General features: G+C 38.3%; 3 protein-coding genes across 6 annotated transcripts in view; 1 reads left to right on the top strand and 2 right to left on the bottom strand.

The window, feature by feature from the left end:
* LOC124157079 (caldesmon-like) overlaps positions 1-4,733 on the top strand; it is a 38,229-nt gene extending 33,496 nt beyond the window's left edge. The window contains exon 8 of the mRNA XM_046531554.1: positions 3,774-4,733. Coding sequence (XP_046387510.1) covers positions 3,774-3,964 — 191 coding nt within the window. The 3' untranslated portion in view covers positions 3,965-4,733. The remainder of the gene's footprint in view (positions 1-3,773) is intronic.
* A 700-nt stretch (positions 4,734-5,433) lies between these two features.
* On the bottom strand, positions 5,434-25,290 carry LOC124157081. 4 transcript variants are annotated; one of them, XM_046531556.1, is made up of 7 exons: positions 25,159-25,290; positions 24,863-25,020; positions 24,101-24,272; positions 23,770-23,933; positions 13,971-14,176; positions 8,972-9,092; positions 5,434-6,160 (listed from the first exon to the last, which is right to left on the bottom strand). In XM_046531556.1, exons 4-7 carry the CDS (start codon positions 23,778-23,780, stop codon positions 5,542-5,544), a joined length of 957 nt encoding a protein of 318 aa, XP_046387512.1. In that variant the 5' UTR covers positions 23,781-23,933; positions 24,101-24,272; positions 24,863-25,020; positions 25,159-25,290; the 3' UTR covers positions 5,434-5,541. The 4 variants fall into 4 exon arrangements, with proteins under 4 accessions (XP_046387512.1, XP_046387511.1, XP_046387513.1 ...); XM_046531555.1 differs by having other exon boundaries at positions 24,101-24,258; XM_046531557.1 differs by lacking the exon at positions 23,770-23,933 and having other exon boundaries at positions 24,101-24,258.
* LOC124157078 lies at positions 14,742-21,709 on the bottom strand. Its single transcript, XM_046531553.1, has 4 exons — positions 21,310-21,709; positions 18,556-20,127; positions 18,336-18,457; positions 14,742-18,257 (listed from the first exon to the last, which is right to left on the bottom strand). Exons 1-4 carry the CDS (start codon positions 21,390-21,392, stop codon positions 17,170-17,172), a joined length of 2,865 nt encoding a protein of 954 aa, XP_046387509.1. The 5' UTR covers positions 21,393-21,709; the 3' UTR covers positions 14,742-17,169.
* Positions 25,291-25,389: the final 99 nt, after the last annotated feature.

Here is a 25,389-nt window from a genome sequence, read left to right as displayed (position 1 = left end):
TCTTATCCCAATTACTATTAAAAATTGTGTGGAAAAGGGATCTATCGAAAGCACGCTCAGATCAATTATAACTTTGACTGTAATAACTGCATTAGTTTTCTTTAATTTTAATATTATTTTGTATTATAATATTATCTTTCAGCAAGAGTTTGTCTGCTTCCTTAATAAATAAATAAATATATTAGGTAAAAATCGAATTCAAGGATTTTCGATATGATTTTTCTTGCTGGTTAATAGATGAAGCGGAATGTCCATCATTGCTAATTGTGACCTCAGTAATAAGGATTACATATATCCTTAAATTTTTGTTTATCTCGTAAAAGGGGAAATTTGTGTAAAACGATTTGAGTGTATCCCCATTTACTTTACATTGAAATTAAATGTCAACATGAAATGAAAACTATGGTTGCCATGGAGCCCTTATTATAAGGAAACATCTACCGTATTTGCACGAATGTAAGACGACCCCCCCCCCTTTTTTGGAACTCCACTATGGGAAAAACATTTTTCTAGCGGAAAACGATCCATGCGGGGATGTTTGGCTAGGTTGCCTATGTCCCAGGAAACACAGGCTTTTTTGTGCGTAATGATAGGAATAGTGGTACTTTATCGAGACACTTAGGTCTTATTGTTGATTCGACTAATTATTTCTTCGGAGGGGCCATGGTCCGAAGACGAATAAAATTAAACTAGTGAAAATGAAACCTGACTTTATTAAACCCACACGGAAAACACTTGGTGGTATGAAGGCAAGCCACACTGGAAAGTAGGGAACCACTCGTACGAGCTATGCTATCGCATTCGGCGTACGCAGAGCATACTGCAGAGGGTGAAGCATGACCACATGACTGCGCCATGAAATTTTTTGTCCCAAAGATACCCATTCTTTTCTAATTAGCGTAGCGCCAGACAGGCGGATGAATTCGGATTGTTAGTAGGGAGGAACAAAATATCCTGAGAAGATATCCCTTCGTCAGTAACTCTGACAAGTGAGACTTATGGTATAACTCGTAAATTGATAACTGATAATAACCTGATATCCTGTTTTCGGAAAAAAATGCCGCATTAACTGCCGAGAAGCTCAGCTTCGAGGATATCAAGATTCGCCAAAAATTGCCATCGTATTTTTCCAACTAGTTCCTTGCTTATAAATGCTTAAATAACGTTAGAAATACGTTGTGTTTGGTCTCGTTCTTTTTTGAATTACGAGCACATTGCAAATATTTCAGCCTAATAAAAGCATAATACCAATAGGGTGGTTTCCTATTATTTTTTTATTGCCTAAATAGAAAGATTATTACTCCTGGAGTACGTATTTCGCGCTTTTAGATTTTTAAATGACGATATCTATTTTTCGCGATTAAATGAAAAGTGAAAATTTTCAAGCGCGCAAAAACGCGACGCGTAAGTAGGAAAGTCCGTGCGACGCATTTCTGGTTCCCCCTCTCTCCTTGTGAAGTGACCTTGATCGAGGCTCTGAGCGCTGATAGGACGCAGGATGCTAGCGGATAGCTGAGTACCTTGCTGAATGGTAGCGCTTGGCTTAAAAAAGGTTTATTAATACCTTATCAAGCGAAGAAAACTTTCCGACCTTAGCCAGTTTTAATAGGTGATTATTAAGACATGTTTCCCTGAGCTCTGTGCCTCATGCATGCATTGGTAACCTCAGACGATGTATAACTCCTATCCTCTCGTGTAGAAACTAGGTCCCTGTGACGTCACGCGGAGTGGAATCGCATGGGCGCCAATCTGGCCTTTTTCAAATAAGGATAAAATTTGACCCTTGCCATTCGTCTAAACTGGTATTTCTAAAACCAAATAATTTGTGTATTATGAATACACTAATGGTGGGTAACGAATCGCAATCAATGCCTATCGTTTTCTTTGATGAAGGAAACTACCCTATTGCTGAAATTCATTGTTAGACACCTTTTGAGCTAATAGGTGATTCATGCAGCGGTTGACCTCCAGAAACTGGGAAATTTGAAGCAGGTAGGCTGAAAAAGGTCAGTGGGTGAGAAAAGGGGGGGCGTGAAACGCGTTTCCATTGTTCTCGTGTAACTTGATATTTTTTTCGAAGCTAAGGTCATCGTAATACGATCCCTGCGCTAGCTGTGACCTTTTGTTAGATTTTGGAGAAGAGGAAAGCGTCAGAGGGGGGAGGCGAGTGCTGAATGGAGGGGGATAGCGGATCTTGGGAAATGCGCTTATGTTACTATCCCACGGCTTTGAGCTTCTCCCAATGATAGTTTCATTTCGTGGGGAAGATTTAATCTATGTGCCTGTCGTTATTAGCCATAAATTGTATTTATTTCGTCTCATTTTCGTCAAAAGATGGATGCGGGAAAATTATACGTCGAGACCATGATCTTCAAACGATCAATGCAGGAAAACGATACTTCGGAGATGCGGGAAAAAATTACATTGTCTATATGGACCTTTATTTGGGACCAGAAACGGCGAACGATGAATGCGGGAAAATGATCAATACGGGTACGATAGATCGGGGTTCCACTGAATAACTTTTCTTTTGAAAGCGGCAGTGTAATAACTTCTTTTCTCTGCCATCGTAACATTCTGAAAGGCACGGAATCACAACTGAATCGATCTCTCTAATCAGAGGCAAATCATGTTGCCTTCTTACCGTTGCTCTGAGAAAAATGCGACGACTTTGTAGCAGTTTATTCCGCGACAGTGTTGAGGCTTTAACGTTACAATTTAGGTTTCTAAAGTTTTCCCATAAGAAAAGCACTGGAAAAGTTCAAACTTAATAAAAAATACTAAATATCAATTCGTCGCAATGACAACCATACCAAAAAATCAACCAAAAAATCTAGTTTATGTCCAATGAATATCATGTTCCTCAGACGTTTAAAAGTACAAAATAAAAGTGAAAAAGTTTTAGTCCCATAAGGCTCCCATGTTAATTCAAGTCGATATACAGTGAAACCTCGATTTTACATTCCCCCATTATACTTTTTCCCCGATTTTGCACCATTTTTATCAGGTCCCAAACAATACCGCCTTTAAACAACGATACTCTATTTTACAATATCCTCAATTTTGCACTTTTTGTAAGTGGTCCATTCAATAATGTAAAATAGAGGTTTCACTGTATCTCGAAAACTAATCGATTTTTTTAAGTTTTCAGATTTTTCCTCCTGATGAATTTTTTTTTACTTTTACGTCCAATAAGCCAAATATCCACACCTATCACAGTTTGGGCTGTGAATTTTGACAAATCTGTGGAATTGCAGCTGTATATATTGCGTTAAACCAATTTTCCATTATATATTTATTCAACAAAGTGGAAACTAAAAAACCATGAGGGCATCCACTACTCATTATGGAGCTTTTGCAGGAACGACTTAAGTCAGTGTTAATGTTTATATTTTGATTTTTGAAACTCTTCACTATCAAAAGCATTCACTCTTATTTGCTTGCTGGCAATGTTGTCCATGAAATCATCTAAGTTATTAATGAATTCAGGTTACCTTGTTTCTAGTTCATCTAGAATGTCTAAGGTTTTACATACATTCCAAGTGATGGCCATTTGATAATTACCTTTTCTCTTTGTGTAGTGCCCAGCATAATTTTGGAAAAAGTTATAAGTTCAACTCTTTCAACTTCAAATATGAAGAGGAAATTTTTCTTTGTGGTTGACTTTGGTGCTTGCAATTAAACTGTACTTCCCATAATTCAAATCCCATCCCATATCCCATAATTCAAATCCGTTTTGGAATCTTTACTATCATAATGTTTTTTTATTGCAGAAACTAGGCAACCACTATTAGTTCACAGCTTCATACCTACTTCGCTTTTACATGACTTCTGGCAAGCAAAACCAAGAGCACTTAATATTCAAGAGCTTTTTGGCACTCAGGTATCAAAGAACACTCTGAGACGAGGACTTAACTACAGAACTTCCAGTGCCGTTTGGCATACACCTCCTTCACAAATGTAGGCACTGAACAAAAAAAGGGTGAGAGTGAGGAAGAATTAATTTAAGCCTTGAAACTTGTTTTTAGAAATATTTTTAACCAATTATTGTACTATTTATGATTCAAATACATATTTTGTGGAAGTTGTTTTGCATTACTAGATATCTCTTATGTTTTAATTGTCTACTTGGACAGCTTTGTGTATTTTAATTCTGTATATTTCTACATTGTGTTTAATTCACCATTCAAATGTATTTTTAATTAAATTTCCACATATGTGAGTTAAACCAAAATTCACATTTTATTTACCAAATATCGACATGTCAAGTTGTGTGGACATCTGCATATTTGTATCATATATTTGTACATATTTATTCTGAAGTTTAGGGTTATATTGAAGTATCATGTTATCACTCCATTTAATCTTTGCTCATCAGGATATTTTGTGATTAAATAAAATTCCTTAGTGATCTTTCAAGTATCATTCCCACAATATTTTGCTTTTATGAGTCGTAAATTAAAAAGTAGAGACAAAAATGGTAATCCTAAAAATATGTTTTATGAGGAGAAATTCCCTGTTAAAAATTACAAGTACATACAAAAATTACACTTCACCTCGATTGTCAGTCCCGATGTTAATGAGGTCTTCACTTGCATGATTTATGATGAATTGTTGAACTTGAGGGTATATCTTATATATGTTCAATTTTTTGTTGTAACGTTCCTTTATATACCTATCGCTATGAATTGTGAAGTTGATATTTTCATGCAATACATTTTTTTTGTAGCCTTTTTAATGTTACTCTTGGCATAGTATTCAAATGAGTTTTCCTCCTAAGCCTTATTCTCTTTCATTGGACACCACTCACTACAAATCTAAGAGTGGTGAGGAAACAAGTTTCAGATTGTTTTTGTTAAAATATTATAATTTTGTCTAGCAATCAGTTAGAGTGTTCTCTCTAAGCCTTTTTGTCCATATTCTCAATCATCTATCACCACCGTAATTCTTTGATGGCTCTGGTTGAAGCATAGGTAAATTAAAATTCATCTGATGAATTCAATTGTTGAGGCCTTCACTTTGTAGAATTCCATATTTAATGTTTGGAAAGGAAATTGCTTAGCTTTTCTACAAAACACACACTTTATTGCCGACTAGTTTCGGTTACACTGTACCATTATCAAGACTAGTGATACACATCAGAATTTGCCGGTATATATACTCTGTGGTCGGGTGATTGGAGGGGAAGGGGAGGGGGGAGAGGTAAGTGACGGGGAAGGTGAAGCCAGAAGTAAAATCTCTTCCCTCCTTCACCTTCCCCGTCACTTACCTCTCCCCCCTCCCCTTCCCCTCCAATCACCCGACCACAGAGTATATATACCGGCAAATTCTGATGTGTATCACTAGTCTTGATAATGGTACAGTGTAACCGAAACTAGTCGGCAATAAAGTGTGTGTTTTGTAGAAAAGCTAAGCAATTTCCTTTCCAAACATTAAAATTCATCTCCTCATAGTTGGTGGAAAACATGCAATGCTTTGCAAATCTGAGAGAAGTGAGGAAACAAGTGAAGGATTTTTCCTTCCTTCATTTTGCCTGAAGTCTCAAGCTTCCCGCGCTGCCTTCAGTCCTATCCTAATCCTCTCCCTCAGAACCGAGGGATCAACCCTTTCCTTGCACAAGTCTATTTCATCCCTAATATCATTTACCATTTCATCTTCTTTTTGCTTCAGATATGATGTGCCGCTCTTAGGGTCACTGAGACTGGCTTGTTCGGTGACCTCATTATTCTTTATTTCATTAATTTTCTCATTCTCTATTTTTTTAATTGCTTCATTCTCTATTTTTAATCTTTCAATACCCACTGTAACCATGTCATCAATGTTTATCATGCTTTGGAATTTTCCATAACTTTTGCCTTTGCCTCCTCCTCTGTCCGTCATTTCCCTCTGGCCATCATCTTCTTTTGAAACAGCTGGCTTTACCACTGACTTGCTGCCTCTCTTTTTCCATGAGAGGGCTTTACTTAGCAGTTGATCCACACTCCTTTCCACCACTTGTGTCAGCGGTTGATCATCAGGACCAATCACCTCTCTCCAAATGTTTTCCTTATTCAGGGCTTGGCTACGTGCTCTCTCTTGCTGCAATCCAATAACCATCTCATTCATCTTTTTCAATTTTTCCACTTCTACAAAACCAATTGGACCCCTGCTGTCCAGCACACTGCAAACAAAGAACTTATTAGCTGTTATTGAAATATGTCAAATGAACCTTGAAATCATTCGGAGATTTTTTTATGTGATGTTATTTTGCATATTACTTACATGTCTGTTTGAATATAAAAAAAAATTACATTAGTCAGCAAAAGAGCCATGTGTGTTTTAATTCTGTTTTCATTTGGATATGATACAATAACAATCGTTTATTGCATTTTAATGCCTAACAGAGCTTTACATAATATAATAACAAACAGAGCCTTTACATAATACTAATGGATTTGAATATTACTGCAGTTACATCTTATTATAATTATTTTAAATGGGAGTCATAAGTGAAATGGCTCGGAAAGAAATTTTTTGTCCTTATCTAGTCTATAATCCCATAAATCCTATCCAAAAACCTATGTAAAAATATATGTATTGTACAAATACATATACGTAATGATGCCCTCGTGTAGGTACATTGGCAGATGCTTAATTTCATTTGTGTGTTCACTGAGTACACGTATTCCACATTAGCAATGCTGTTAGAAAATATTCCAAAAATGAGCATTCAATTTTGGAAAAATCTCGTTCTAATAAGTAATTAGCAGAATGGAGAGAAGTGAGAAAGAAAAAGCAAGATATGTAGTAGCTTGCTGTTTCTAATTTAAATGAGCAAAGTAATACAGCCTGGAAGAGAAAATGATGTTTTCCCGATTAAACTTATTGAAAGTTTTTTGGTACAAGGTCACTTTTTCAGGATTTTGGATTTTTTCCCCTGCTCATGGGATTCTTTTTAAGGCCCTCTGTAAATGTGAAACATCAAGGATGTTCCAAATAAGTTCAGCAGATTTAGGCGTTATATGGTGGAAGTTCGACATATTTAAATAAAAGATGGTAGCACTTTTCCACAATAAAGTGGTTCAATCCTTTATTTAAATATCAAAGATGTTGCTAAGTCAATCATCATTTATGCTACTGAGTCTGTCAGTAGGTCAGTGTGTGATTGGACGTTGTAACGTTTTAAGAATATCCACTACTAACTAAACAAATAATTTCAGTACAATTCAAAAAACCAGCTCTATATTTTAATACTTGGGAGCAAAAAAAAAACAACATCAAAAAGCCACCATGATTATCACAATCCCATTTATATTTTGTACTACCACTCACTGAACCACCGCCATGTACTGCACCATTGTGGATCTTGAGTTCTTCGTATCCCTTTCCTCCCGTTCTCTTCTCCTCTCGTAGGCGCCTCCTTTTCTCTGCGTTCTCTTCTTCTCCCTGCCGATCTTGAATTCTGCCGTATCTCTTCCTCTGCTCTCTCAATACACTTTAGCCTTTCTCCCGATCTTTCTTTTTAACACGTCTGCCTCCTCCTCCTCTCCATACACGACTCCCCGTTTCCGTTCACAACAATCTCCCCGTCCCTCACTACCATTGTTAGTTTTAAATTATATACAAACAAAATGGTGGCTTGTTTATGTTATGTTACAACGTTTTGTTGTTTTATATACAAATGTATTAATATTGCATCCATAAACATGGTAATATTTTTGTGTGTTTACATTTTGAAGTGAAGATTTTATTTCTGGAGGTCAACACTCCATGATAGTGATGTTTTAACTAGAGATGGGTCGAATAGCAGATTTCTCGAATTTGAATATGGAATTCGAATATTAAATCATTGCTCGAATATTCGAATACCTCGAATTTCGAATACTAAATGATGAATGTTTGACTCGGTATATATAAAAACATGTTATGTTTCCATCAAAATATGACTTCCCTCCCAAAATCTCTCACAGTGCAGCAATAGAAATGTTTCACAAGTTTGGTTGACATGATGGCACATGGGAAATGATCATCTGCAGCAGTGCGCTAACATCCAAATCAATTGAAATGCAGAGGAACTGAAGTTCATTGATCATTTATAAGAATTAGTGAATGACCCAGTGAGGGGAAATAAACTGGCTGATTCAAGACTCATCTACATCAACCTACATATCAAGTCTGCTCTCTAGGTACGTCTTGGGGGTGTAAGTACTCCAGCCATTTGGAAAGAAAAGGAGATGCATATTCAAGATGCTACTGAGAGCCACACAGCCTGTATTGAAGTCATCTACTATTCAGGGGATAACTATATAATTCCTAAACCTGACCATATGGAAAAACATCTTCCTTGTTTAATCATTTCTATCAGACTTAAAGACAGTGAGGTTCTAAGGCGATGCTTTCCATGTCGCCTTGAGTAATATTTTATTAATAGCCCAATCAATATAAGCCTAATACATAGCCCCAGGGGTACTTTGAGGCTCCCAGTTTAATGCGTGTAAAAGTTATATCAAGGTCTCTGCTTTTAGGAATTTTTGACGAAACACACTGATTACCTTTGTATGTATTTATTACACTAACAGCTTAAGACTTTCTGTACTGGATCCCTTATGCTCCCATCACATATGCTGTGTTCAAGGTGTGGTCTAGTGAGTGCAAAGTAGTACCTTTTCTTATCTTTTTCATCCCAAAACCTTTCCGCTGCACTCATGAATGGAAAAGAATCGCTGATGGTGAACTGATTGAAGAGGCTTTATATAATTTGATGTAATTGAAGAAAATTTACATAATGAAATAATAGTGTATATGTATCTACCACACACACATTACTTTAATGCATGAGGAGATAGGTATTCACTAAGGTCTCATGATTATTTGTAAGGATACATAGAGCAAGAATTCCCACTTGGATTCCTTTGCCTTTGTCATTGACCTATGTATGCAACAGCAACTGATTCTAAGATGTAGGTAGATGTAAAGTGTGAAAGTGGCTGACCGTATTCGGCGTGACTTATTGTCAGCTCGATCCTCTGTGGCTCTACTGATAATGGCTGCAAGCATGGTATTCAGTGCTCTGTCAGTGGTAGACTCCTCTGGATTACTGGTTGGTCCATTCTCTACGTAATAGAAATGCAAGGAATTTATTCATTTATTTAATAAATCTATCATTTTTGGCATCTTCTAATGCATATTTATATATTTGAAGTGGGTACTATAATACACCTTCATCCTATGTGTTGCCTCGAATATGATTAAAACATTATATAAATCACACAAAATATTTAATGTAACCTCTAAAGTGACATTTTAATTCAGTATAAAAAACTTATTGGGCTAATTTGAACTAACTGTTGAATATGCTAAGCCAGAAGAATACTAATAATTTTTTCAAATATAATAGAAGTAAAAAAGATATTAAAAACGACATATCTATGATCGTGAGTGAAGGTGGAAAAGTTATTTTAAGTGATAAAGACAAAGCAAATGAACTAAATAAGTGGTACGCCAAGAGCTATTAGGATAGGGATGGTAATTTTGCTTTAACTCCTAAACGGCAACGGAGAAGTTCTATCGCGCGTGAGAGATATTGAGCAAGCGTATCGCTTACCATCGCAATAAACATGGTCGAATTTACTTTATTGAAGTGAGGTTTATTACCGGAGTACCCCTTAACCCCTTCAATTATTATCAAGCCGTGGACAAAACAAATTCGACTATATTAGCGTAACAGATAATGAAATATTAAAACTAATACGGAAACAGCTGGGAAATAAATCAATGGGTCCTGATAATGTGTCCATGGATGCATTGAAACTAGGGGATGAAGCAATAGTTCCTTACATTAGATGACTTGTTTTCGTCACACTAAATAATGGGGACTAACCTTCTGAATGGAAAATGGCAACCGTCATACCCATTTTTAAGGGGGGTGATAAAACTAAAGTAGATAATTATAGACCAGTAAGCCTAACATCAGTAGTGTTTAAATTAATTGAAAAAGTTATCGCTAGGTACTTGCACGGATTTTGGGCCTCAAATGATTGGTTATTCATGTACATATCAGCACGGGTTCAGGAAAGGCTTTTCTTGTGAGACCCAGTTACTAGGGTTATTGCAAGACATTGCTGAAGTCCTGGATCAAGGCAGTGAAATTGATGCGGTGATCATTTATTTCAAAAAAGCTTTTGATACAGTGCCACACATTCAATTGATAGAGAAAATAAGTGGGCTACAGATAGATGATAGGATTAAAGTATGGGTTAAGAAATTTTTGAAAGGTAGATCTCAGAGGGTAAGAGTAGGTGAAGGATATTCTATGGAGATAGCAGTACCATCAGGGGTCCTGCAAGGAATCGTATCAGGTCCGCTATTGTTTTTAATATATATTACTGACATCCATGTGGGAGTTGACTCCAAAATATGACATTTTGCGGATGATTGCATAATCTACCGAAGGATCACAAGCAGTGAAGACCCACATATCCTTCAAAATGACCTGAATAAAATATCTTCATGGATAATCTCCAACAAAATGGATGTGAATACGGGAAAATGCAAGCAAATTACATTAACGAGAAGGAGAAACACGGAGAATCTGTCATAAAGCTTACCTGGGGAAAATATTTCCAAAGTTGGTGACTTAAAATACTTGGGGGTTAATTTCACATCTAATCTTGATTGGGGAGTGCATATTGATGAGGTGGTAGGGAAATCACTTAAAACTCTGCTTTGGGTCTTGCGAAATATAAAAGAGAGCAAAAAAGAAACCAAAGAAATGGCCTACTTGACCATGGTTCGACCTGTACTTGAATATGCAACTTTGGTGTGTGATCCCTACTGTAAAAATGAATCTTTCAAGCTTGAACAAGATCAGCGAAAGGCAGCCAGGTACACTCTAGGGAAACATGGAAGGTGGGAAAGTGTATCAGCTATGCTAGGGAGCTTAGGATGGAAACCTCTAAAAGTGAGAAGAACCATAAATAGGCTATGTGGGGTGTACAAAGCCTTTACAAATGAGTGGAGTTGGAAAGAAATAGGTCTGAAGCTGGACTCACCCTGCTACATAGGAAGGAAGGATCATAAATTCAATTGAAAAAACAGAAAACAGATATTTTGAAAAAATCCTTCCTACATAGAGGAATAAAGGAGTGGAATGACCTACCTGAAGGTATTTTCAAGATCTTCCCTGCAAATGCGAAAATTTTTAGGAAGAAGTGTTCATCACTAATTGATTAAATACATAGTGGTTTAAATGGGAGAGTGTGAAATTGGGTCAATGTTCATTTTTTAGTTGTATTATATTAGAATTAATGTATTTAATGGATTGTTTGAAATTGGTTTATTGGGACAATGTTAAATTCTTAGTAGTATGAGATTAGATTTATTGTATTATTTTTACCATGGGTGTCTATTCTGTTTCTAAACTTTGTATTAGATAGATAGAAACTTGGTATGTACACATTTGTTATTCATGTATATCTAATGCTGCCACCAGGCAATAGTCTACTTGCAGAAATGTATAATAATTTACAACAGTTAAGGTTTTCAAATATTAATAATATCAGTTACAAATTCATTTTGAATTGATAGATTGAGTCACCAATATGCCCTTCACGTAATATATATGTATGTGGTATTCAATGACCATACCTTCTTTATCACGCATGCATGTGATATCAAATACAAAGCATAACAGGTTAATACAAATTACCTTGAATATATAGCAAACACAATTAACTATTTGAACAACTCGTCCCAATAATCTAAGTATTTCAACTACATCTTTACTCTCCTTCAAATATGTTACAATGACACATTTTTTTCCGTGCATCATCATTTGTCTCTCACGTAATCAACCCATTCAACCTTTCCTTATCCACTTGGTCTCCTGCCAAAAATAGAAGCAAATATGTACTACATCACCATTTTCAATTATTTGAATCTGCATTCCACCTCCTATTCTCCTTAATTTATGCTATAGATGTATCCTCTATCCAATCATGGGTTTAATTAATCCTGGTACTATTGTGCATGAAGCATTATAACTTATGTCCCCAACTGTGGAGTTGGAACAGATCTCTTTGGTTCCTTGTCCACTCTTCTTTCCCGCTGCTCCTAGTATCCATATTCATCTCATGGGTATCCCTAAACTTTTCCTTATTTCTTTAGTGAAATTATTCACTCATGCAGGTCAATTCCAACCTCTTTATCAATCAATACTTACCTTTAATCCTTCAATCAGTACTTCTATCGACGGACATTTTTTCTCCTCCAGGGTGTCCTCTTTTTCTTCCACTAAGGAGTCTCTTGGTGATTAAAAGATTTAAAAGCGCTGTAATTTCTTTCTCTTTATTTCACCTTCTGTGTTTACCATCTCTCTTTTTCCTTTGTTGCATGTCACTCCTACAGTTTGTGTATGTCACACTGCCTTCAGTTTTCTGCCTTCCTCTCTGTAGTTGTTTGACTTATCTTTGATTCTGCACCACCATAGAGTTGTCGAACATGCTGCACTCTGTTTCATTTCTTTCAGGGCCTCTGATTTCTGGTTATAATAACCTTTTCGCTCCTCTTTCCGGCCTTGGGTAGTATCCTTTGCCATGGTATGTTCTTCTTTCCTTGGCCATTCTACTCTTGCTTCCCATCTATGGATGTCTCTCATTTTGTTGTCGCTCATCACCTTCCCATTTTCTATCTCCTCTCACATTTTCCAAGTGATGCTAGGCATTGAGGAAGCATTTTGATGCTATTTTATATCATTCCTGTACTGATATCACATCCAAAATGTTGTCGGAGATAATGGATAAGGCTCTTATCTCCCATGGGTTGTCTCAATTCTTTGGCTTCACTTATCTTGACTGTGGGGTATTCCATTCTTGTTTGGTTACCTACTGCCCAAATTGAGTACTCTCCTCACCTCCATCTGTGGCGCATGACTCCTAAAACATTTCCTGGAATATGTGTCTGTCTTTTCCAGGTGGGACATTGTGGTAAACCATTCTCTTGTTTTCCCTTACGACCCATAAAATCTCCTTTGCTGACATTCTGTACATCTCATGGTACTCTTCTTATTCACAGATATACTTCATTGGTCTTACATCAATTCATAAAGCGTCAGTTTCATCAGTTGGAGCATATCCACTCTTTTCCTTTGACTTTGCATTCTGAAACAACCATCTCTCATTCCTTTCTCTGTTTTTCATAGTACATAAGGCTTTGTCTTCCCTCTCTCTTTGATCTTGTGGTAGCCTTTTTTACTACAGTGGCCACATGATTGATTAGTTTCTCGTTATTATCTGCCTTGCCATCAATTCTCTCCGTCTTCTATTCTGCCGTTTTAACACCATCATGTGTGATACTTATTCATGAGCGTCCCAAGTTTCTTCCTTTATTACTTAACTTATTTCTTCCGAGATCATTGGGTTACCTATCATGGTTACTGTATATTTGTTTGTATCCTTACTCTGCATTGTTACCATTAATTACATCTTTGAATTTTTTCATTTCTCTAGATTTAACTGACCATCTGGGCTTTAGGTTACAGTAATTTTTCCAAACTCAGTCTATCTGACTTGGCACAAATATTTACTGATTAGCAGATTCATAGCCAGAAATTTGCTTAAGGGGCTGCATGAAGACTACCTCACTGGAATGAAATGGTAATAGTGCTCACTTAATAGAATTCAATTTATTATAACAGCAATAGTGATATTTGAAATGTAGCACCTGATGATGACGCTCCTGCGTTGAAATCCGGATTATGCAAGATTCTTCTTTGACTATAGTGGATTGTAAAAGTTACTGTTACAATAAATAGACTACCACACTCCCTTTACTGCTCTGTTAAACACATTAAATTACTTTAAACAACATCGGGCGTCACTGTTCAGGTCTCCATAAAATTTTGGGGGTGGTATAGCAAATAAATAGCTTATAGTTATGTAACATACTGATGCATAGTTTCTACTGGTGTCCATGGAAAATGATTCTATGTGTACCTTTCTCTACATCACTTTTGGAGCTATCAGGGCCAGAGGTTGAAGTTCTAGATCTCAGTATTTGGGCTCTTGCCAATGGAGCCATTGCCACAAGACGAGTCTTTGGCACCAACTCAGGAGAGACGGAATGATTTGACTCCACGGAAGAACTTGCACGGTCGATCGACTCTTTCTCTTGCATTTTTGATGATTGGCTGTTACTGGATCTGCCAACATGATACATAATTGTTGTTAGTTATACTTTTACAGTTAGCTCCTGCTTGGATTACATAAAGATTAGGTTCATCCACAGTGAACTCATTCACCAATTTTATTTCATTGTTGACTGCCGAAGAGTTTGAAAAACAAAGACTCATTTTTCCATTTACCAATCCATCACCTACTACTTGGGCTATTCACGATGAAAAACCATCAGTTTTAACCCATGCGGATAAGTTAATGACCACTGATTTATGCCGAAAGAGTCACCACTTCTTAGATTCTACCAGGCCAAGGAATCTGCGGCAAATTTAAAGCGTACGTCATATCCCTCTGGTAGAAGTTGTCAGTCGGGTTCCTAGGTGGCGCGAATCGACATATATTCAAAAAGTTTGAAATTTGGTCGGTAGGTGGCGTCGGCGGCAAATTTGAATTCGCGCACGGTCGCCATGCAGATTGCTTCAATTGGTTTCTATAATTTCAATTTCACCAAAAAATGAAGCGACAGAAAAAATTGAGCCAAAAACATTTAAAATCGACATAGGATAGGTTATATTGAAAGAAAACGGCCAATTGAGGAAATAACATTTATTAGCACTGATCGTTGGTAAACACAACATAGATACAAGTAAAAATAATACTGTAAAAAATGAAAATAAATTCCAAAATGCAATCAAAATCCATATCCCTTTAAGACCACATCCCATAGGGCAAGAACACAGAATAAGTTGCGACAGTAGCAAAGGGATGGCATCTAATGATTCACGTGGTGATACAAGCACAGAGCAAGCATATTAGCAAATAGTAAAATGTCCCTTTAAGACCACATCCCACAGAGCAACAACACTCATTAAGTTTTGCCAATAGCAAAGGGATGGCATCAATATAATGATTCATGCAGTTATACAAGCATAGGGCAAGCATTATAGCAAAAAGTAAAATGTCCCTTTAAGACCACATCCCACAGAGCAAGAACAAAGATAAGTTGAGCCAATAGCAAAAGGGTGGCATTTCATGATTCACTTGGTGACACAAGCACAGGGCAAGCATCATATCAAGTATGCTGTCCCTTTAAGACAACATCCCACAGAGCAAGAACACTCATTAGGTTTTGTCAATAGCAAAGGGATGGCATCTATATAATGATTCATGTGGTTACACAAGCATAGGGCAATCATCAAAGCAAAAAGTATAATGTCCCTTTAAGACCACATCCAACAGGACAAGAACACAGAGTAAGTGGAGCCAATAGCATAGGGATGGCATCTCATGATTCACATGATGACACAAGCACAGGGCAAGCATCATAGAATAAAGTATAATGTCCCTTTAAGACTGCATCCCACAGGGCAAGAACACTCAGTGTTTTTTCAATAGCAAAGAAATGGCATCAAATCATTCATGCGGTTATACAAGCACAGGGCAATCATAATAGCAATAAGTATAATGTACCTTTAAGACTGCATCCCACAGGGCAAGAACACAAAGTAAGTTGTGACAATAGCAAAGGGATGGCATCTAATGATTCAGGCATTGATACAAGCACGGGGCAAGCATTATAGTAAAAAAAATCCTATGCCCCTTTAAGACCACATCCCACAGGGCAAGAAAACAGAGTAGTTGTCCAATTAGTAAGGGAATGGCATCAAATGATTCAGGCAGTGATACAAGCACAGGGCAAGCATTATAGTAAAATGTACAATTTCCCTTTAAGACCACATCCCACAGGGAAAGAACACAAAGTAAGTTGTGACAATAGCAAAGGGATTGCATCTAATGATTCAGGCAGTGATACAAGCACAGGGCAAGCATTAAAGCAAAAAAAATCCTATGTCCCTTTAAGACCACATCTCACAGGGCAAGAAAACAGAGTAGTTGTCCAATTAGTAAGGGAATGGCATCAAATGATTCAGGCAGTGATACAAGAACAGGGCAAGCATTATAGCAAAAAAAATCCTATGCCCCTTTAAGACCACATCCCACAGGGCAAGAAAACAGAGTAGTTGTCCAATTAGTAAGGGAATGGCATCAAATGATTCAGGCAGTGATACAAGCACAGGGCAAGCATTATAGTAAAATGTACAATTTACCTTTAAGACCACATCCCACAGGGCAAGAACACAAAGTAAGTTGTGACAATAGCAAAGGGATTGCATCTAATGATTCAGGCAGTGATACAAGCACAGGGCAAGCATTATAGCAAAAAAATCCTATGCCCCTTTAAGACCACATCTCACAGGGCAAGAAAACAGAGTAGTTGTCCAATTAGTAAGGGAATGGCATCAAATGATTCAGGCAGTGATACAAGAACAGGGCAAGCATTATAGCAAAAAAAATCCTATGCCCCTTTAAGACCACATCCCACAGGGCAAGAAAACAAAGTAGTTGTCCAATTAGTAAGGGAATGGCATCAAATGATTCAGGCAGTGATACAAGCACAGGGCAAGCATTATAGTAAAATGTACAATTTCCCTTTAAGACCACATCCCACAGGGAAAGAACTCAAAGTAAGTTGTGACAATAGCAAAGGGATTGCACCTAATGATTCAGGCAGTGATACAAGCACAGGGCAAGCATTATAGCAAAAAAAATCCTATGCCCCTTTATGACCACATCCCACAGGGCAAGAAAACAGAGTAGTTGTCCCATTAGTAAAGGAATGGCATCAAATGATTCAGGCAGTGATACAAGCACAGGTAATACATTAAAAATAAATCCCTAATCACTTCAGGACCTCCCCGTAGCAAAAACAAAATATAGCAAAAAAAACTCTAGAAGAGAGACACTATGGATCTAATAAAACTGTAATTATACAAGTATGTAATCAAGTTTGGATATTAATGACATTTTCCATTAAAAAAATCATTTTACACCTCAAAGTGAAACACTACATGCTAATATGAAAGTCACAAAATACATTCCTATAAACATTAAACAGACATGCACTGATAACGCAATGAAACCCTTAAAAATAAATAAAATAACTACTCAAACTATTCTATTATTCCCTATTTACTTTCCTTATATATTTTTCTATACCTACTATCACAATGCATTTAACTATATTTGCCTGAAGGGCCTTAAAATGAATCTCACACAAAATGAAAGAAAAGTTGACTTTTTGGGACAACTCTTCTTCCATTTTGTGAGAGAGTCGCTCTTCATGGCCTCTCACAGGCAATTCCTCCAGCAACCATGTAATCCCCTCCCCGACGGCGACCACTAACTCCTCAGTGGGACACTGAGAAGGTTCATGGTCTCCCCTCTGCATCTCAAGAAAGAGATTACATGGATCTGGATTGTCTGTGAGAAGGCATGAAGAGCACAAGTTACATGTGTTGTCCTTCAGAACTGTCCTTGCCACGTGTTGTGCAACGACTGCAACTGATTGCATTTCTTTGGCAGACAACTTCACCATTTTAGGTGATGTTCTATTGGCCACAGGAATCAATCCTAGAGCATATTCTTCATGCAATAGGGAAGAGCTATCCTCATTATCTCCACTGAAAAGCTCATTCAACCCACTCAAAGAGCTGCAGTCATCAATTTCACAGTTACCACGTGAATTTGTGATAACCAATCCATTGATGACAGCAGTCTTCAAGGCTGAGACAAATTGATATGCATTTGGAGTGCGATTGCACCCACAATTTTGTCTCACAAGGTTGAATAAGTTTTCAATGGGATCCTGATTCAAACTTCGAGTGTTCATATGGCCGTACCTGCTTCCCACCCGCTCCCATAACATACTAATTCCCCTAAGGGTAGCTATCCACCCCATTATAGAAGGGGGAGGTCCTGAAATCGCATTGGGAGGAGGCACTTTCTTCCCCTTATACTTGGGCCGCCATTTGGGAGGGATGTGGTCTCCAGCAACCCCACGGCCCTTGAACATTTTTAGTGCCCTGATTTTCTCCTCCATGAGCCGGAATGTTTCCAAATGGTGGCTTCTGGCTGTCATTGGCACCCGGTACATGCTACTGCTCCCAATCCTCTTCGCTCCCGCCTTATCTCCATTCATGGAATCGAAGAGGTTGTTCATCAGGAGCAGCAGCTCTGCTGTCCCCAGTGCAGCAGTTGGTAAAACAGCTGCAGATAAAGGGACAGAATGAGATCGCGAATATAATCTTGATCCAATATTATATGAGAGCTGATGAATGAACCTACCTCTACCAACTAAAGCCCCGACTCCCCGGCTAACATGGAGGCTGAAAACTTGGGCCGCAAGGAAAACCCTCATTTTCAAATAGCCCTCTGGGCTCAAATGGTTTTCCGTGAGCTTAAATAATCTGAAAATCACAAGAAATTAATGTGAAATGACACCAAGCAAAACAGCTGCAAATTTAAATGATAAACAATAGTAATTCCATTTTGAATAGCATCCTACCTTCCACATGGATTTTGGCCATCGTCATCATATACCGCCCGCACATGGCTCCAAGATGCCCTCATCATGACCACATTGCCCCCTATAGTTACAGGAACCATGAAGTCATGTGCCCAGAACAAGTTCCGGACACACTTCAAAAGATGTGGAGGGTCAAAAATTGTAACCACTGTCTTCCCTTCGAACTCAAAGGATGGTTCATCAAATGAAGCTCCCAAGAGCTGAAGGGCCCTGACATTTGTTGTAGCCATGTCACAGACAGTGGCTACTATTTTTAACCCTGTCCTCATAAGATGGTGGAGGACTTCCTGTATCAGGATTTGTAGGGAAGTGGAAGTAACTGCCCCATTGCTGAAGTAGTATGCCACAGGGCACTTCCACTTGGACCAGAGGCCACGGACCATGAAAACCAAAGCCTTTTCAGCAATGACTTCCCGCCGTCTGCTACTTCCATGGTCCTCATATCCAGCAATATGGTCATGAACCCTGTCCCACACCAGCTCCTTTTTGAGTGACATCTCATCAAACAGCAAGCAGCAGTGCCTATCCCTTTCCTCCATTCTCTGTGCGGAGGTGGTGAGGAGGTTGAAAATGGTAGGGTTGATCCCCGTGGTGAATGGGAAAGAAGAAAGAAGCTTGGTGAGGGTTTTGCGGCAAGGAATTGGAAGGAAATTACGAAGGAAAGTATATGCACGAGGGCTCTTCTTAAAAATGGATAGGGCTTTTACCTTTAGTTCATGGGTCCACCTCCTACCTTTTGGCTTTTTCTGCCCTTCCCTCAAAAGAGTGCTTAAAAAAGTGACAGCAGAGGGGGATAAATTTTTTTCGATGGCCTTCATGAATCTGCTGTCAGGGTTAAGATCAGAGAAATTAGACTTTTTAGTCACAAGCTTTCTCCACCGATTTATTTGTCGGCGCTGATTCACCAACCTCTTGTACATGATTTTCTTGCGAGGAGTCAACTGATTGACCCTCGTCATGCCAAGGTCGAAGAGAATGGAGCGCTTTCCACCTTTCCGAGCAGCAGATGATGACAAAGGTGTAGCAAGAATCTCACTAGATTTTGAAACATCTGCTGACCGGGAAGATTCAGTGACAAATGAAGAGGTGGGATTACAATTAAGGGTAGGCACTTCATCTTCCATCATTTCTAAAGAAGGTGAACTATCTCGAAGTATTGCAGAACACCCTTCCCTAGATGTGATGGGAGAGGTCGAAATAGGGGTGAAATTTAGAGATAAACGATGGGGAGCTGAGGTGCCGGGAGTAGAAAAAACCAAATTGGTTGATGATGAACCCACAGAACATGGTAAAGGAGGAGGGGTCATATGATGGGGAGGAGTGCTGAGATCATTGGTTGGGGGGACAGGAGCATCAGGAGTGCTAACAGGGTCAAGGGAAGATGGAGGAAAAAGAGTAGGCACAGCGTTCCTATTCAACTTGATGCGCTCGCTTGTTTGGAACTGGGTGGTACAGAAATGCAACTTACACATCTGCACTCGAGCATGTAGTGCATTTGCGGGGATATTCGCCAGGGCTGGGTTCTGGCAGAACTTACGCCACATCTCTGCCCTGAAAAAAATGAAGTCATTTATCAGAAACAGCTAAAGAAGACATTGAATAAAGTAACGTCATTCAAAGCTGAAAAGTTGAAACAAGCACATAGCATTTACAACTGGGAGTGAGAGAATGAAAATTTATTATCATTCACTTAGTGAGAGTATAGTATTGAGTAAAAATTGTGAAAATTCCTTTGCCTTGAGAATTAAGAGTTTCAATGACTAAAGATATCAGACCTGCGACTGATTGAGCATAGGAATAGTTACACCAGCATAAAATGAGCAGATCAAAGTGTATTCAATTGAGGCGAAGAAACCAGGAAATCAAGAACAAATTCAGTACTTTCTCACCATCATGAAGTTAGTGATGTTTTACTCTGTCAAAATGATAATAGCCTCGGAAAAAGTATTAGCGATGACATTTGAAAGCATTGTAATGTAATAACGATGCCACCCTAGCACTACTAATAACTGGTCAAAAAACTTTATAACCTAAACTTCAAATTACCAACACAATGAACGCCAGAGGGGATACCCGAAAGTACCTTTTCACACAAGATTTTCCCTTCGCTATACACAGCGGGAATCCGAATCGTCCATGTAAACACAATACCCCCAAGCACATCTTGATGTCGATGATAAGAAAGAAGTTAGCGCTTGTGGGACATGTCATGACACCATCGAAAATTAACATTATGTCGCGGCGAAATGAAAATATAATGAGAAAATATTGTCAACCAAATAAAGCATACCCTTTAGTGAATAAGTAAGAAAACAATCGTGCTTCGGGTGTCCGGAATTCGGAGTCGCACGACCCCAACCGGAGACGGCGAGGATAGGACTCTCATTAACTAATCCGCAATTAAGCATTTAATATACCCCTCCCCCCTTAGAGCTGTAATATTATCAATCTGGCTTGCAATTGCTCGAATGCAAGCACGCAAATCATGCGACGCAGATAGTCACCAAACCCTCGAAAAGCAATCATTACGAAGGGAAATATATTTTTAAAATATGTATGTGTTATTTCAGTATTCCACAATTCAGTCATAGAGAGCATTCATTATTAAGAGAAATATAATTAAATAACAGTGGCATTACCAGAACTGCGTTAATACAAACCACCTTCGCCGATATTTGCAACACGACCAATTTCACTATAATAAATAATAAGATTTAATCAATAATTATTTACCTTTCCACCGTCATAGGAAACCTATGTATGCCGTCAACTTTTCGGCTGCTGCAGCCGGCCACTGCACAAGTTGTCTTCGGCATTTTCCAAGATGTTTCAGGTGTTTCAGCAGGCAAAGGCGTGCAGGAAACCAGAACATGTGACCACAAGTGACCACGTGAGAACGTTCGCGTTTCTCAGAGTCGACGGGACTGATACCTGATATCCCTTCCCCTCATGCGCATGTGAACTTCCCCTCATGCGCCTGTGAACCTCGCGCCTCCGTCGTCAGTGTCGACACCTACCATACAAAGAGGAGTACTACGTGTCCATCTGCCAAGACCCCATGCGCCCTCTTGAAACCCGACTTGCGAACTTCTTCCGATTTGAAACAGCCTACCCCGTCGCGCCATTACTGATTCCTTGGCCTGGATTCTACTAAGCTTCTTCCAATGGTTTCTGTGGTTTCAACGCATAGTCTATCTCTGTATTGGGTTTCATAGTTATGGTATTCCTCATTTTGATCAAAGGGGTGTATATGTGTTCGAATAAATAACAAATCATAGGTTCACAAGTTCACTTTGTGGAATGGTGACATCATAGAATTACAAATAAACTTTATAATATTCCACACAGTACCTATGTATTAAAAACTACCGGTTTGGACCTTTTCAGGTAATTATCAAGAGGTAACAGAACTTCATCCAGAAAAAGCAGCAGCATTTCTGATACCTCTTGATAATTACCTGAAAAGGTCCAAACCGGTAGAGTTTTTAATGCATGGGTACTGTGTAGAATATATTAAAGTTTATTTTTGATTTTTATAAATACTATTAAGTTCAGGATATATAGTGATGCCAATGCTAGAATTTAAAGATTTGCAAAGCGAGTGGGTCATGTCAAAGGTTGCTTTCTTGTTGGTATGGCTTCTGGGTCTGCTCTGACTGTATCATTTTCTCCTCTTCTCCACACTTCACCTTCCCACCTAATTCTCATGAATTTGGTTTGTCGGATTATATCTGGGTTCTTGTACAGCTGCCTTGCCTTAGCTCATTGTTGGCTTGGATTCTCCACGTTCCATCCTCATGTATGGCGCCATGGGTGCATCAAAAAGATTTTAATTTCTAAAACGATCAGTTTTTTTGTCACTTTAGACATTGTCCATAGTTCTGACACGTAAAATTCCACTGGTTGCATCATGGTCTTATATATGTAACTGTGTTTAAAATGTTGTAGACAATACATACATATTTTACTTCTTAGAAGCCCTCGTAAAGCCGAGAAGCATCTACATATTAGCATTTGATATTCTGGCTTTTTTCTCCTCTTGGTTGGTCTAGTCCATATTTACTCTTAAATACTTAAATTCCTTTACTCTTTCAAATGCAAAATTTTCCACCCTTGCAGAGTGGCTAACTCTGTTCTGGGCCAGTCTACTCTAACGTAGTGTGATATTGCTGACCAGCCTATGACTTGAGTCCATCTCTTTTTGCCTGTACTTTTTCCTTCCTGTCCTCGAGACGTGCCTCTGCCTGCATCTAGGCATTCCTTCTTCCACCTACATTCCCCCTTTCCTCTTGCGCCTCCTTCTTACCTATAGAGTCAGTGGCGTACTTTGTACTTGGACGTGCAATGCACTGATGACATCGGGAACCAATGAGGGTTTCGGACGATGTCATTAGGGGCACGCAGAGACACCGAGGTACTGTTGGTGCGAGGATGTAATCGAGTGAAGACAGTAAACGCTATCCACCATTTGTCTGACTGTCATTGCCCTTGGTTCCCTTCCTTTCTTCAGCTGAATCCGTTGATCACCGTCGCTGGCGGTACAGTAGGCATTTTATCTCCTGCTTGTTTACCTCCAATGCCACTCTCTTCGCTCACCCTCCTATTAAAGAACTGGCAAGACTCCCCGAGCCACTATCATCATCCAGTAATAATCATCTCCTAAGGTTATGGCATAAACTTTTGCTCCTTCTTATATTCCTCGATCTTATAATTTTACATTTTTAGGAATCTTTCTACAGCCAGATTAAATAGCTGAGGAGAAAGGCCATCTCCTTGTCTGGTCCCAGTTCACTCACTAAATCCTTTTGATTCTAATTCTCATCTAGATTTATCACTGTATATTTTTCTACGTTAATAGTTTGTCTGGGATTCCCATCTTCTGTAGATATTTCCTCATTTGGTTTCCATTGATGCAGTCATATGCATTCTTAAATCGATAAATACCTTCAGGTTATCATAAATACCATCAGAGGTTAACCTCTGATTCTTCTTCTTTAAGCAGAAGGCAAAAGTAAAACGTAAGCAAAGTCACATCTACAAAGACATGTTAGCTCTATTGAATTTTAATGGAAAGTCATTTTTTGAGGCTTGAGAGAAAAGGACCCAAAGTTTGAATCGTCACTGGGTGATTCAATTTGAGAGTTCATTTAAAGGTTAGGGTAGAGTAAATCTTGAGCTTGGGAGTGTCATTACCGTAAATACATATTTCATTTCTCTGCCTCCTTTCCTTGGGCCACCTCTTACATAGAGCTCATTTGCTGGAAATGTCCAAAGGCTTCAACCAGGGTTTGAACCCAGGCCTTCTACGTCAGCAGCCTCATCCTCTAGCCATTAGGCAACTGTGCTCTTTTTGGATCCTTGTGTGTGAGATAAAAATTTTCATAGAAAATTACACCTTGATTGCTGTGGAGATTGCCAGTCTAATGATGATTTGTCTCTCATTGAGAATACCTACATGGCATACCTCAATCTTGACCATTGATATTTTGTCTGTTTAGGTGATGATTACTCCTTTAAAACTTACCCTGTCATCTTAAAATTTTCAGAGTCCGTGGAGTATATCAGAATTTATTCAAGTCATTCACCATGAAGTACTCAGATTCTTCATGAACAACAGTTTGGTGATTTCTTTTTTGCTTTCACTCTTATGCATGTAAATAATGTAGCCTCTTCTGAAAGACTCTGGATAAGAAACACTAAATAATCACTTATTAAAAGGATATATGTAAGTGTAATGGGTAAAGCAAAGGATAACATATATCCCTGACCATTAATGGGAATATATACAGTCAGGTCCTATATCATTAGCATTGTCAATTGATTTTTACTTGGCTAGCAGATCTTATGTTGAAATTGAATGAAAACTAATAAATGCAGAGTTAGGAATGTCAAGCAAAACTGGGCAAAAAATGAACATCAGTAGGTTACACATGTGTCACATGGGGTGCTGTACTTGCAAGTGCTCTCCATATTCCACCATAGCAGGTTTTGAGTATTATTCTAAAAAATGTATATCAGCATGAGGATTTGTGTTTAAGCCATAGGCACAGGAATAAGCTGACCCACCACAATATTGACCTAATCTTTTGGCAGAATATTTCTAGCTTTACCGACACAGTTGAACTCAACTGGAGACCAGATGGATTATTAATGGTCATTTCAGCTCAAATAGTTACATTGAATTCTCATTGGTATCAAAGCATTGCTAGTATTATGACTTAATTCCATGTGGACTACAAATAAATAAAATATAGAGACAGTAGTAACTAAAAGGAAAGAGAATTACCTTCTAATCAATGACTATGGATCAATTTGTCCCATGGCTGGCAAGGAAACCATAGGAATGCATTTAGCACGCATGAATCACATATATCCTCACATTCAATATCAGCATCGCTTATATTTTTGGCATGAAAAAATGAAATTAGCATTCAAGTAAGATACCTAGAAATGAAAATAATTGAGGTAAGTTTGTAAAAGCAATAATTGACGGTATTTGAACCTAGTGACGACTTAAATTTAAAATATTTCACAGAAAACAATCCACTTTATGCAAGATGGAATTAAGTTTTGTTTGTTTACTTGTGCCACATTGATATTTTTACTGAATTAAGCAGATGAAATGCTTTGAATAATACTTTCGACATGAAAAGTGTAATTTATAGCAAGGAACATTATGTTTTGAAAAAGTACACCAGAATTCCTTGTTTGTAATCGCGGGTGAACTAATATCGAAAGACGTGTCGATGGCAAGTAATCGATATATTCGATAACCTATTTTTTGTGTTTTTCGATTCTCACTTGACGAAGGGA

This window comes from Ischnura elegans, chromosome 4 (assembly GCF_921293095.1).
Source record: "Ischnura elegans chromosome 4, ioIscEleg1.1, whole genome shotgun sequence".
NCBI lineage: Eukaryota > Metazoa > Arthropoda > Insecta > Odonata > Coenagrionidae > Ischnura > Ischnura elegans.
Note: the sequence above shows the minus strand (reverse complement) of the source record. Positions and strands in the feature narration are given on the sequence as shown.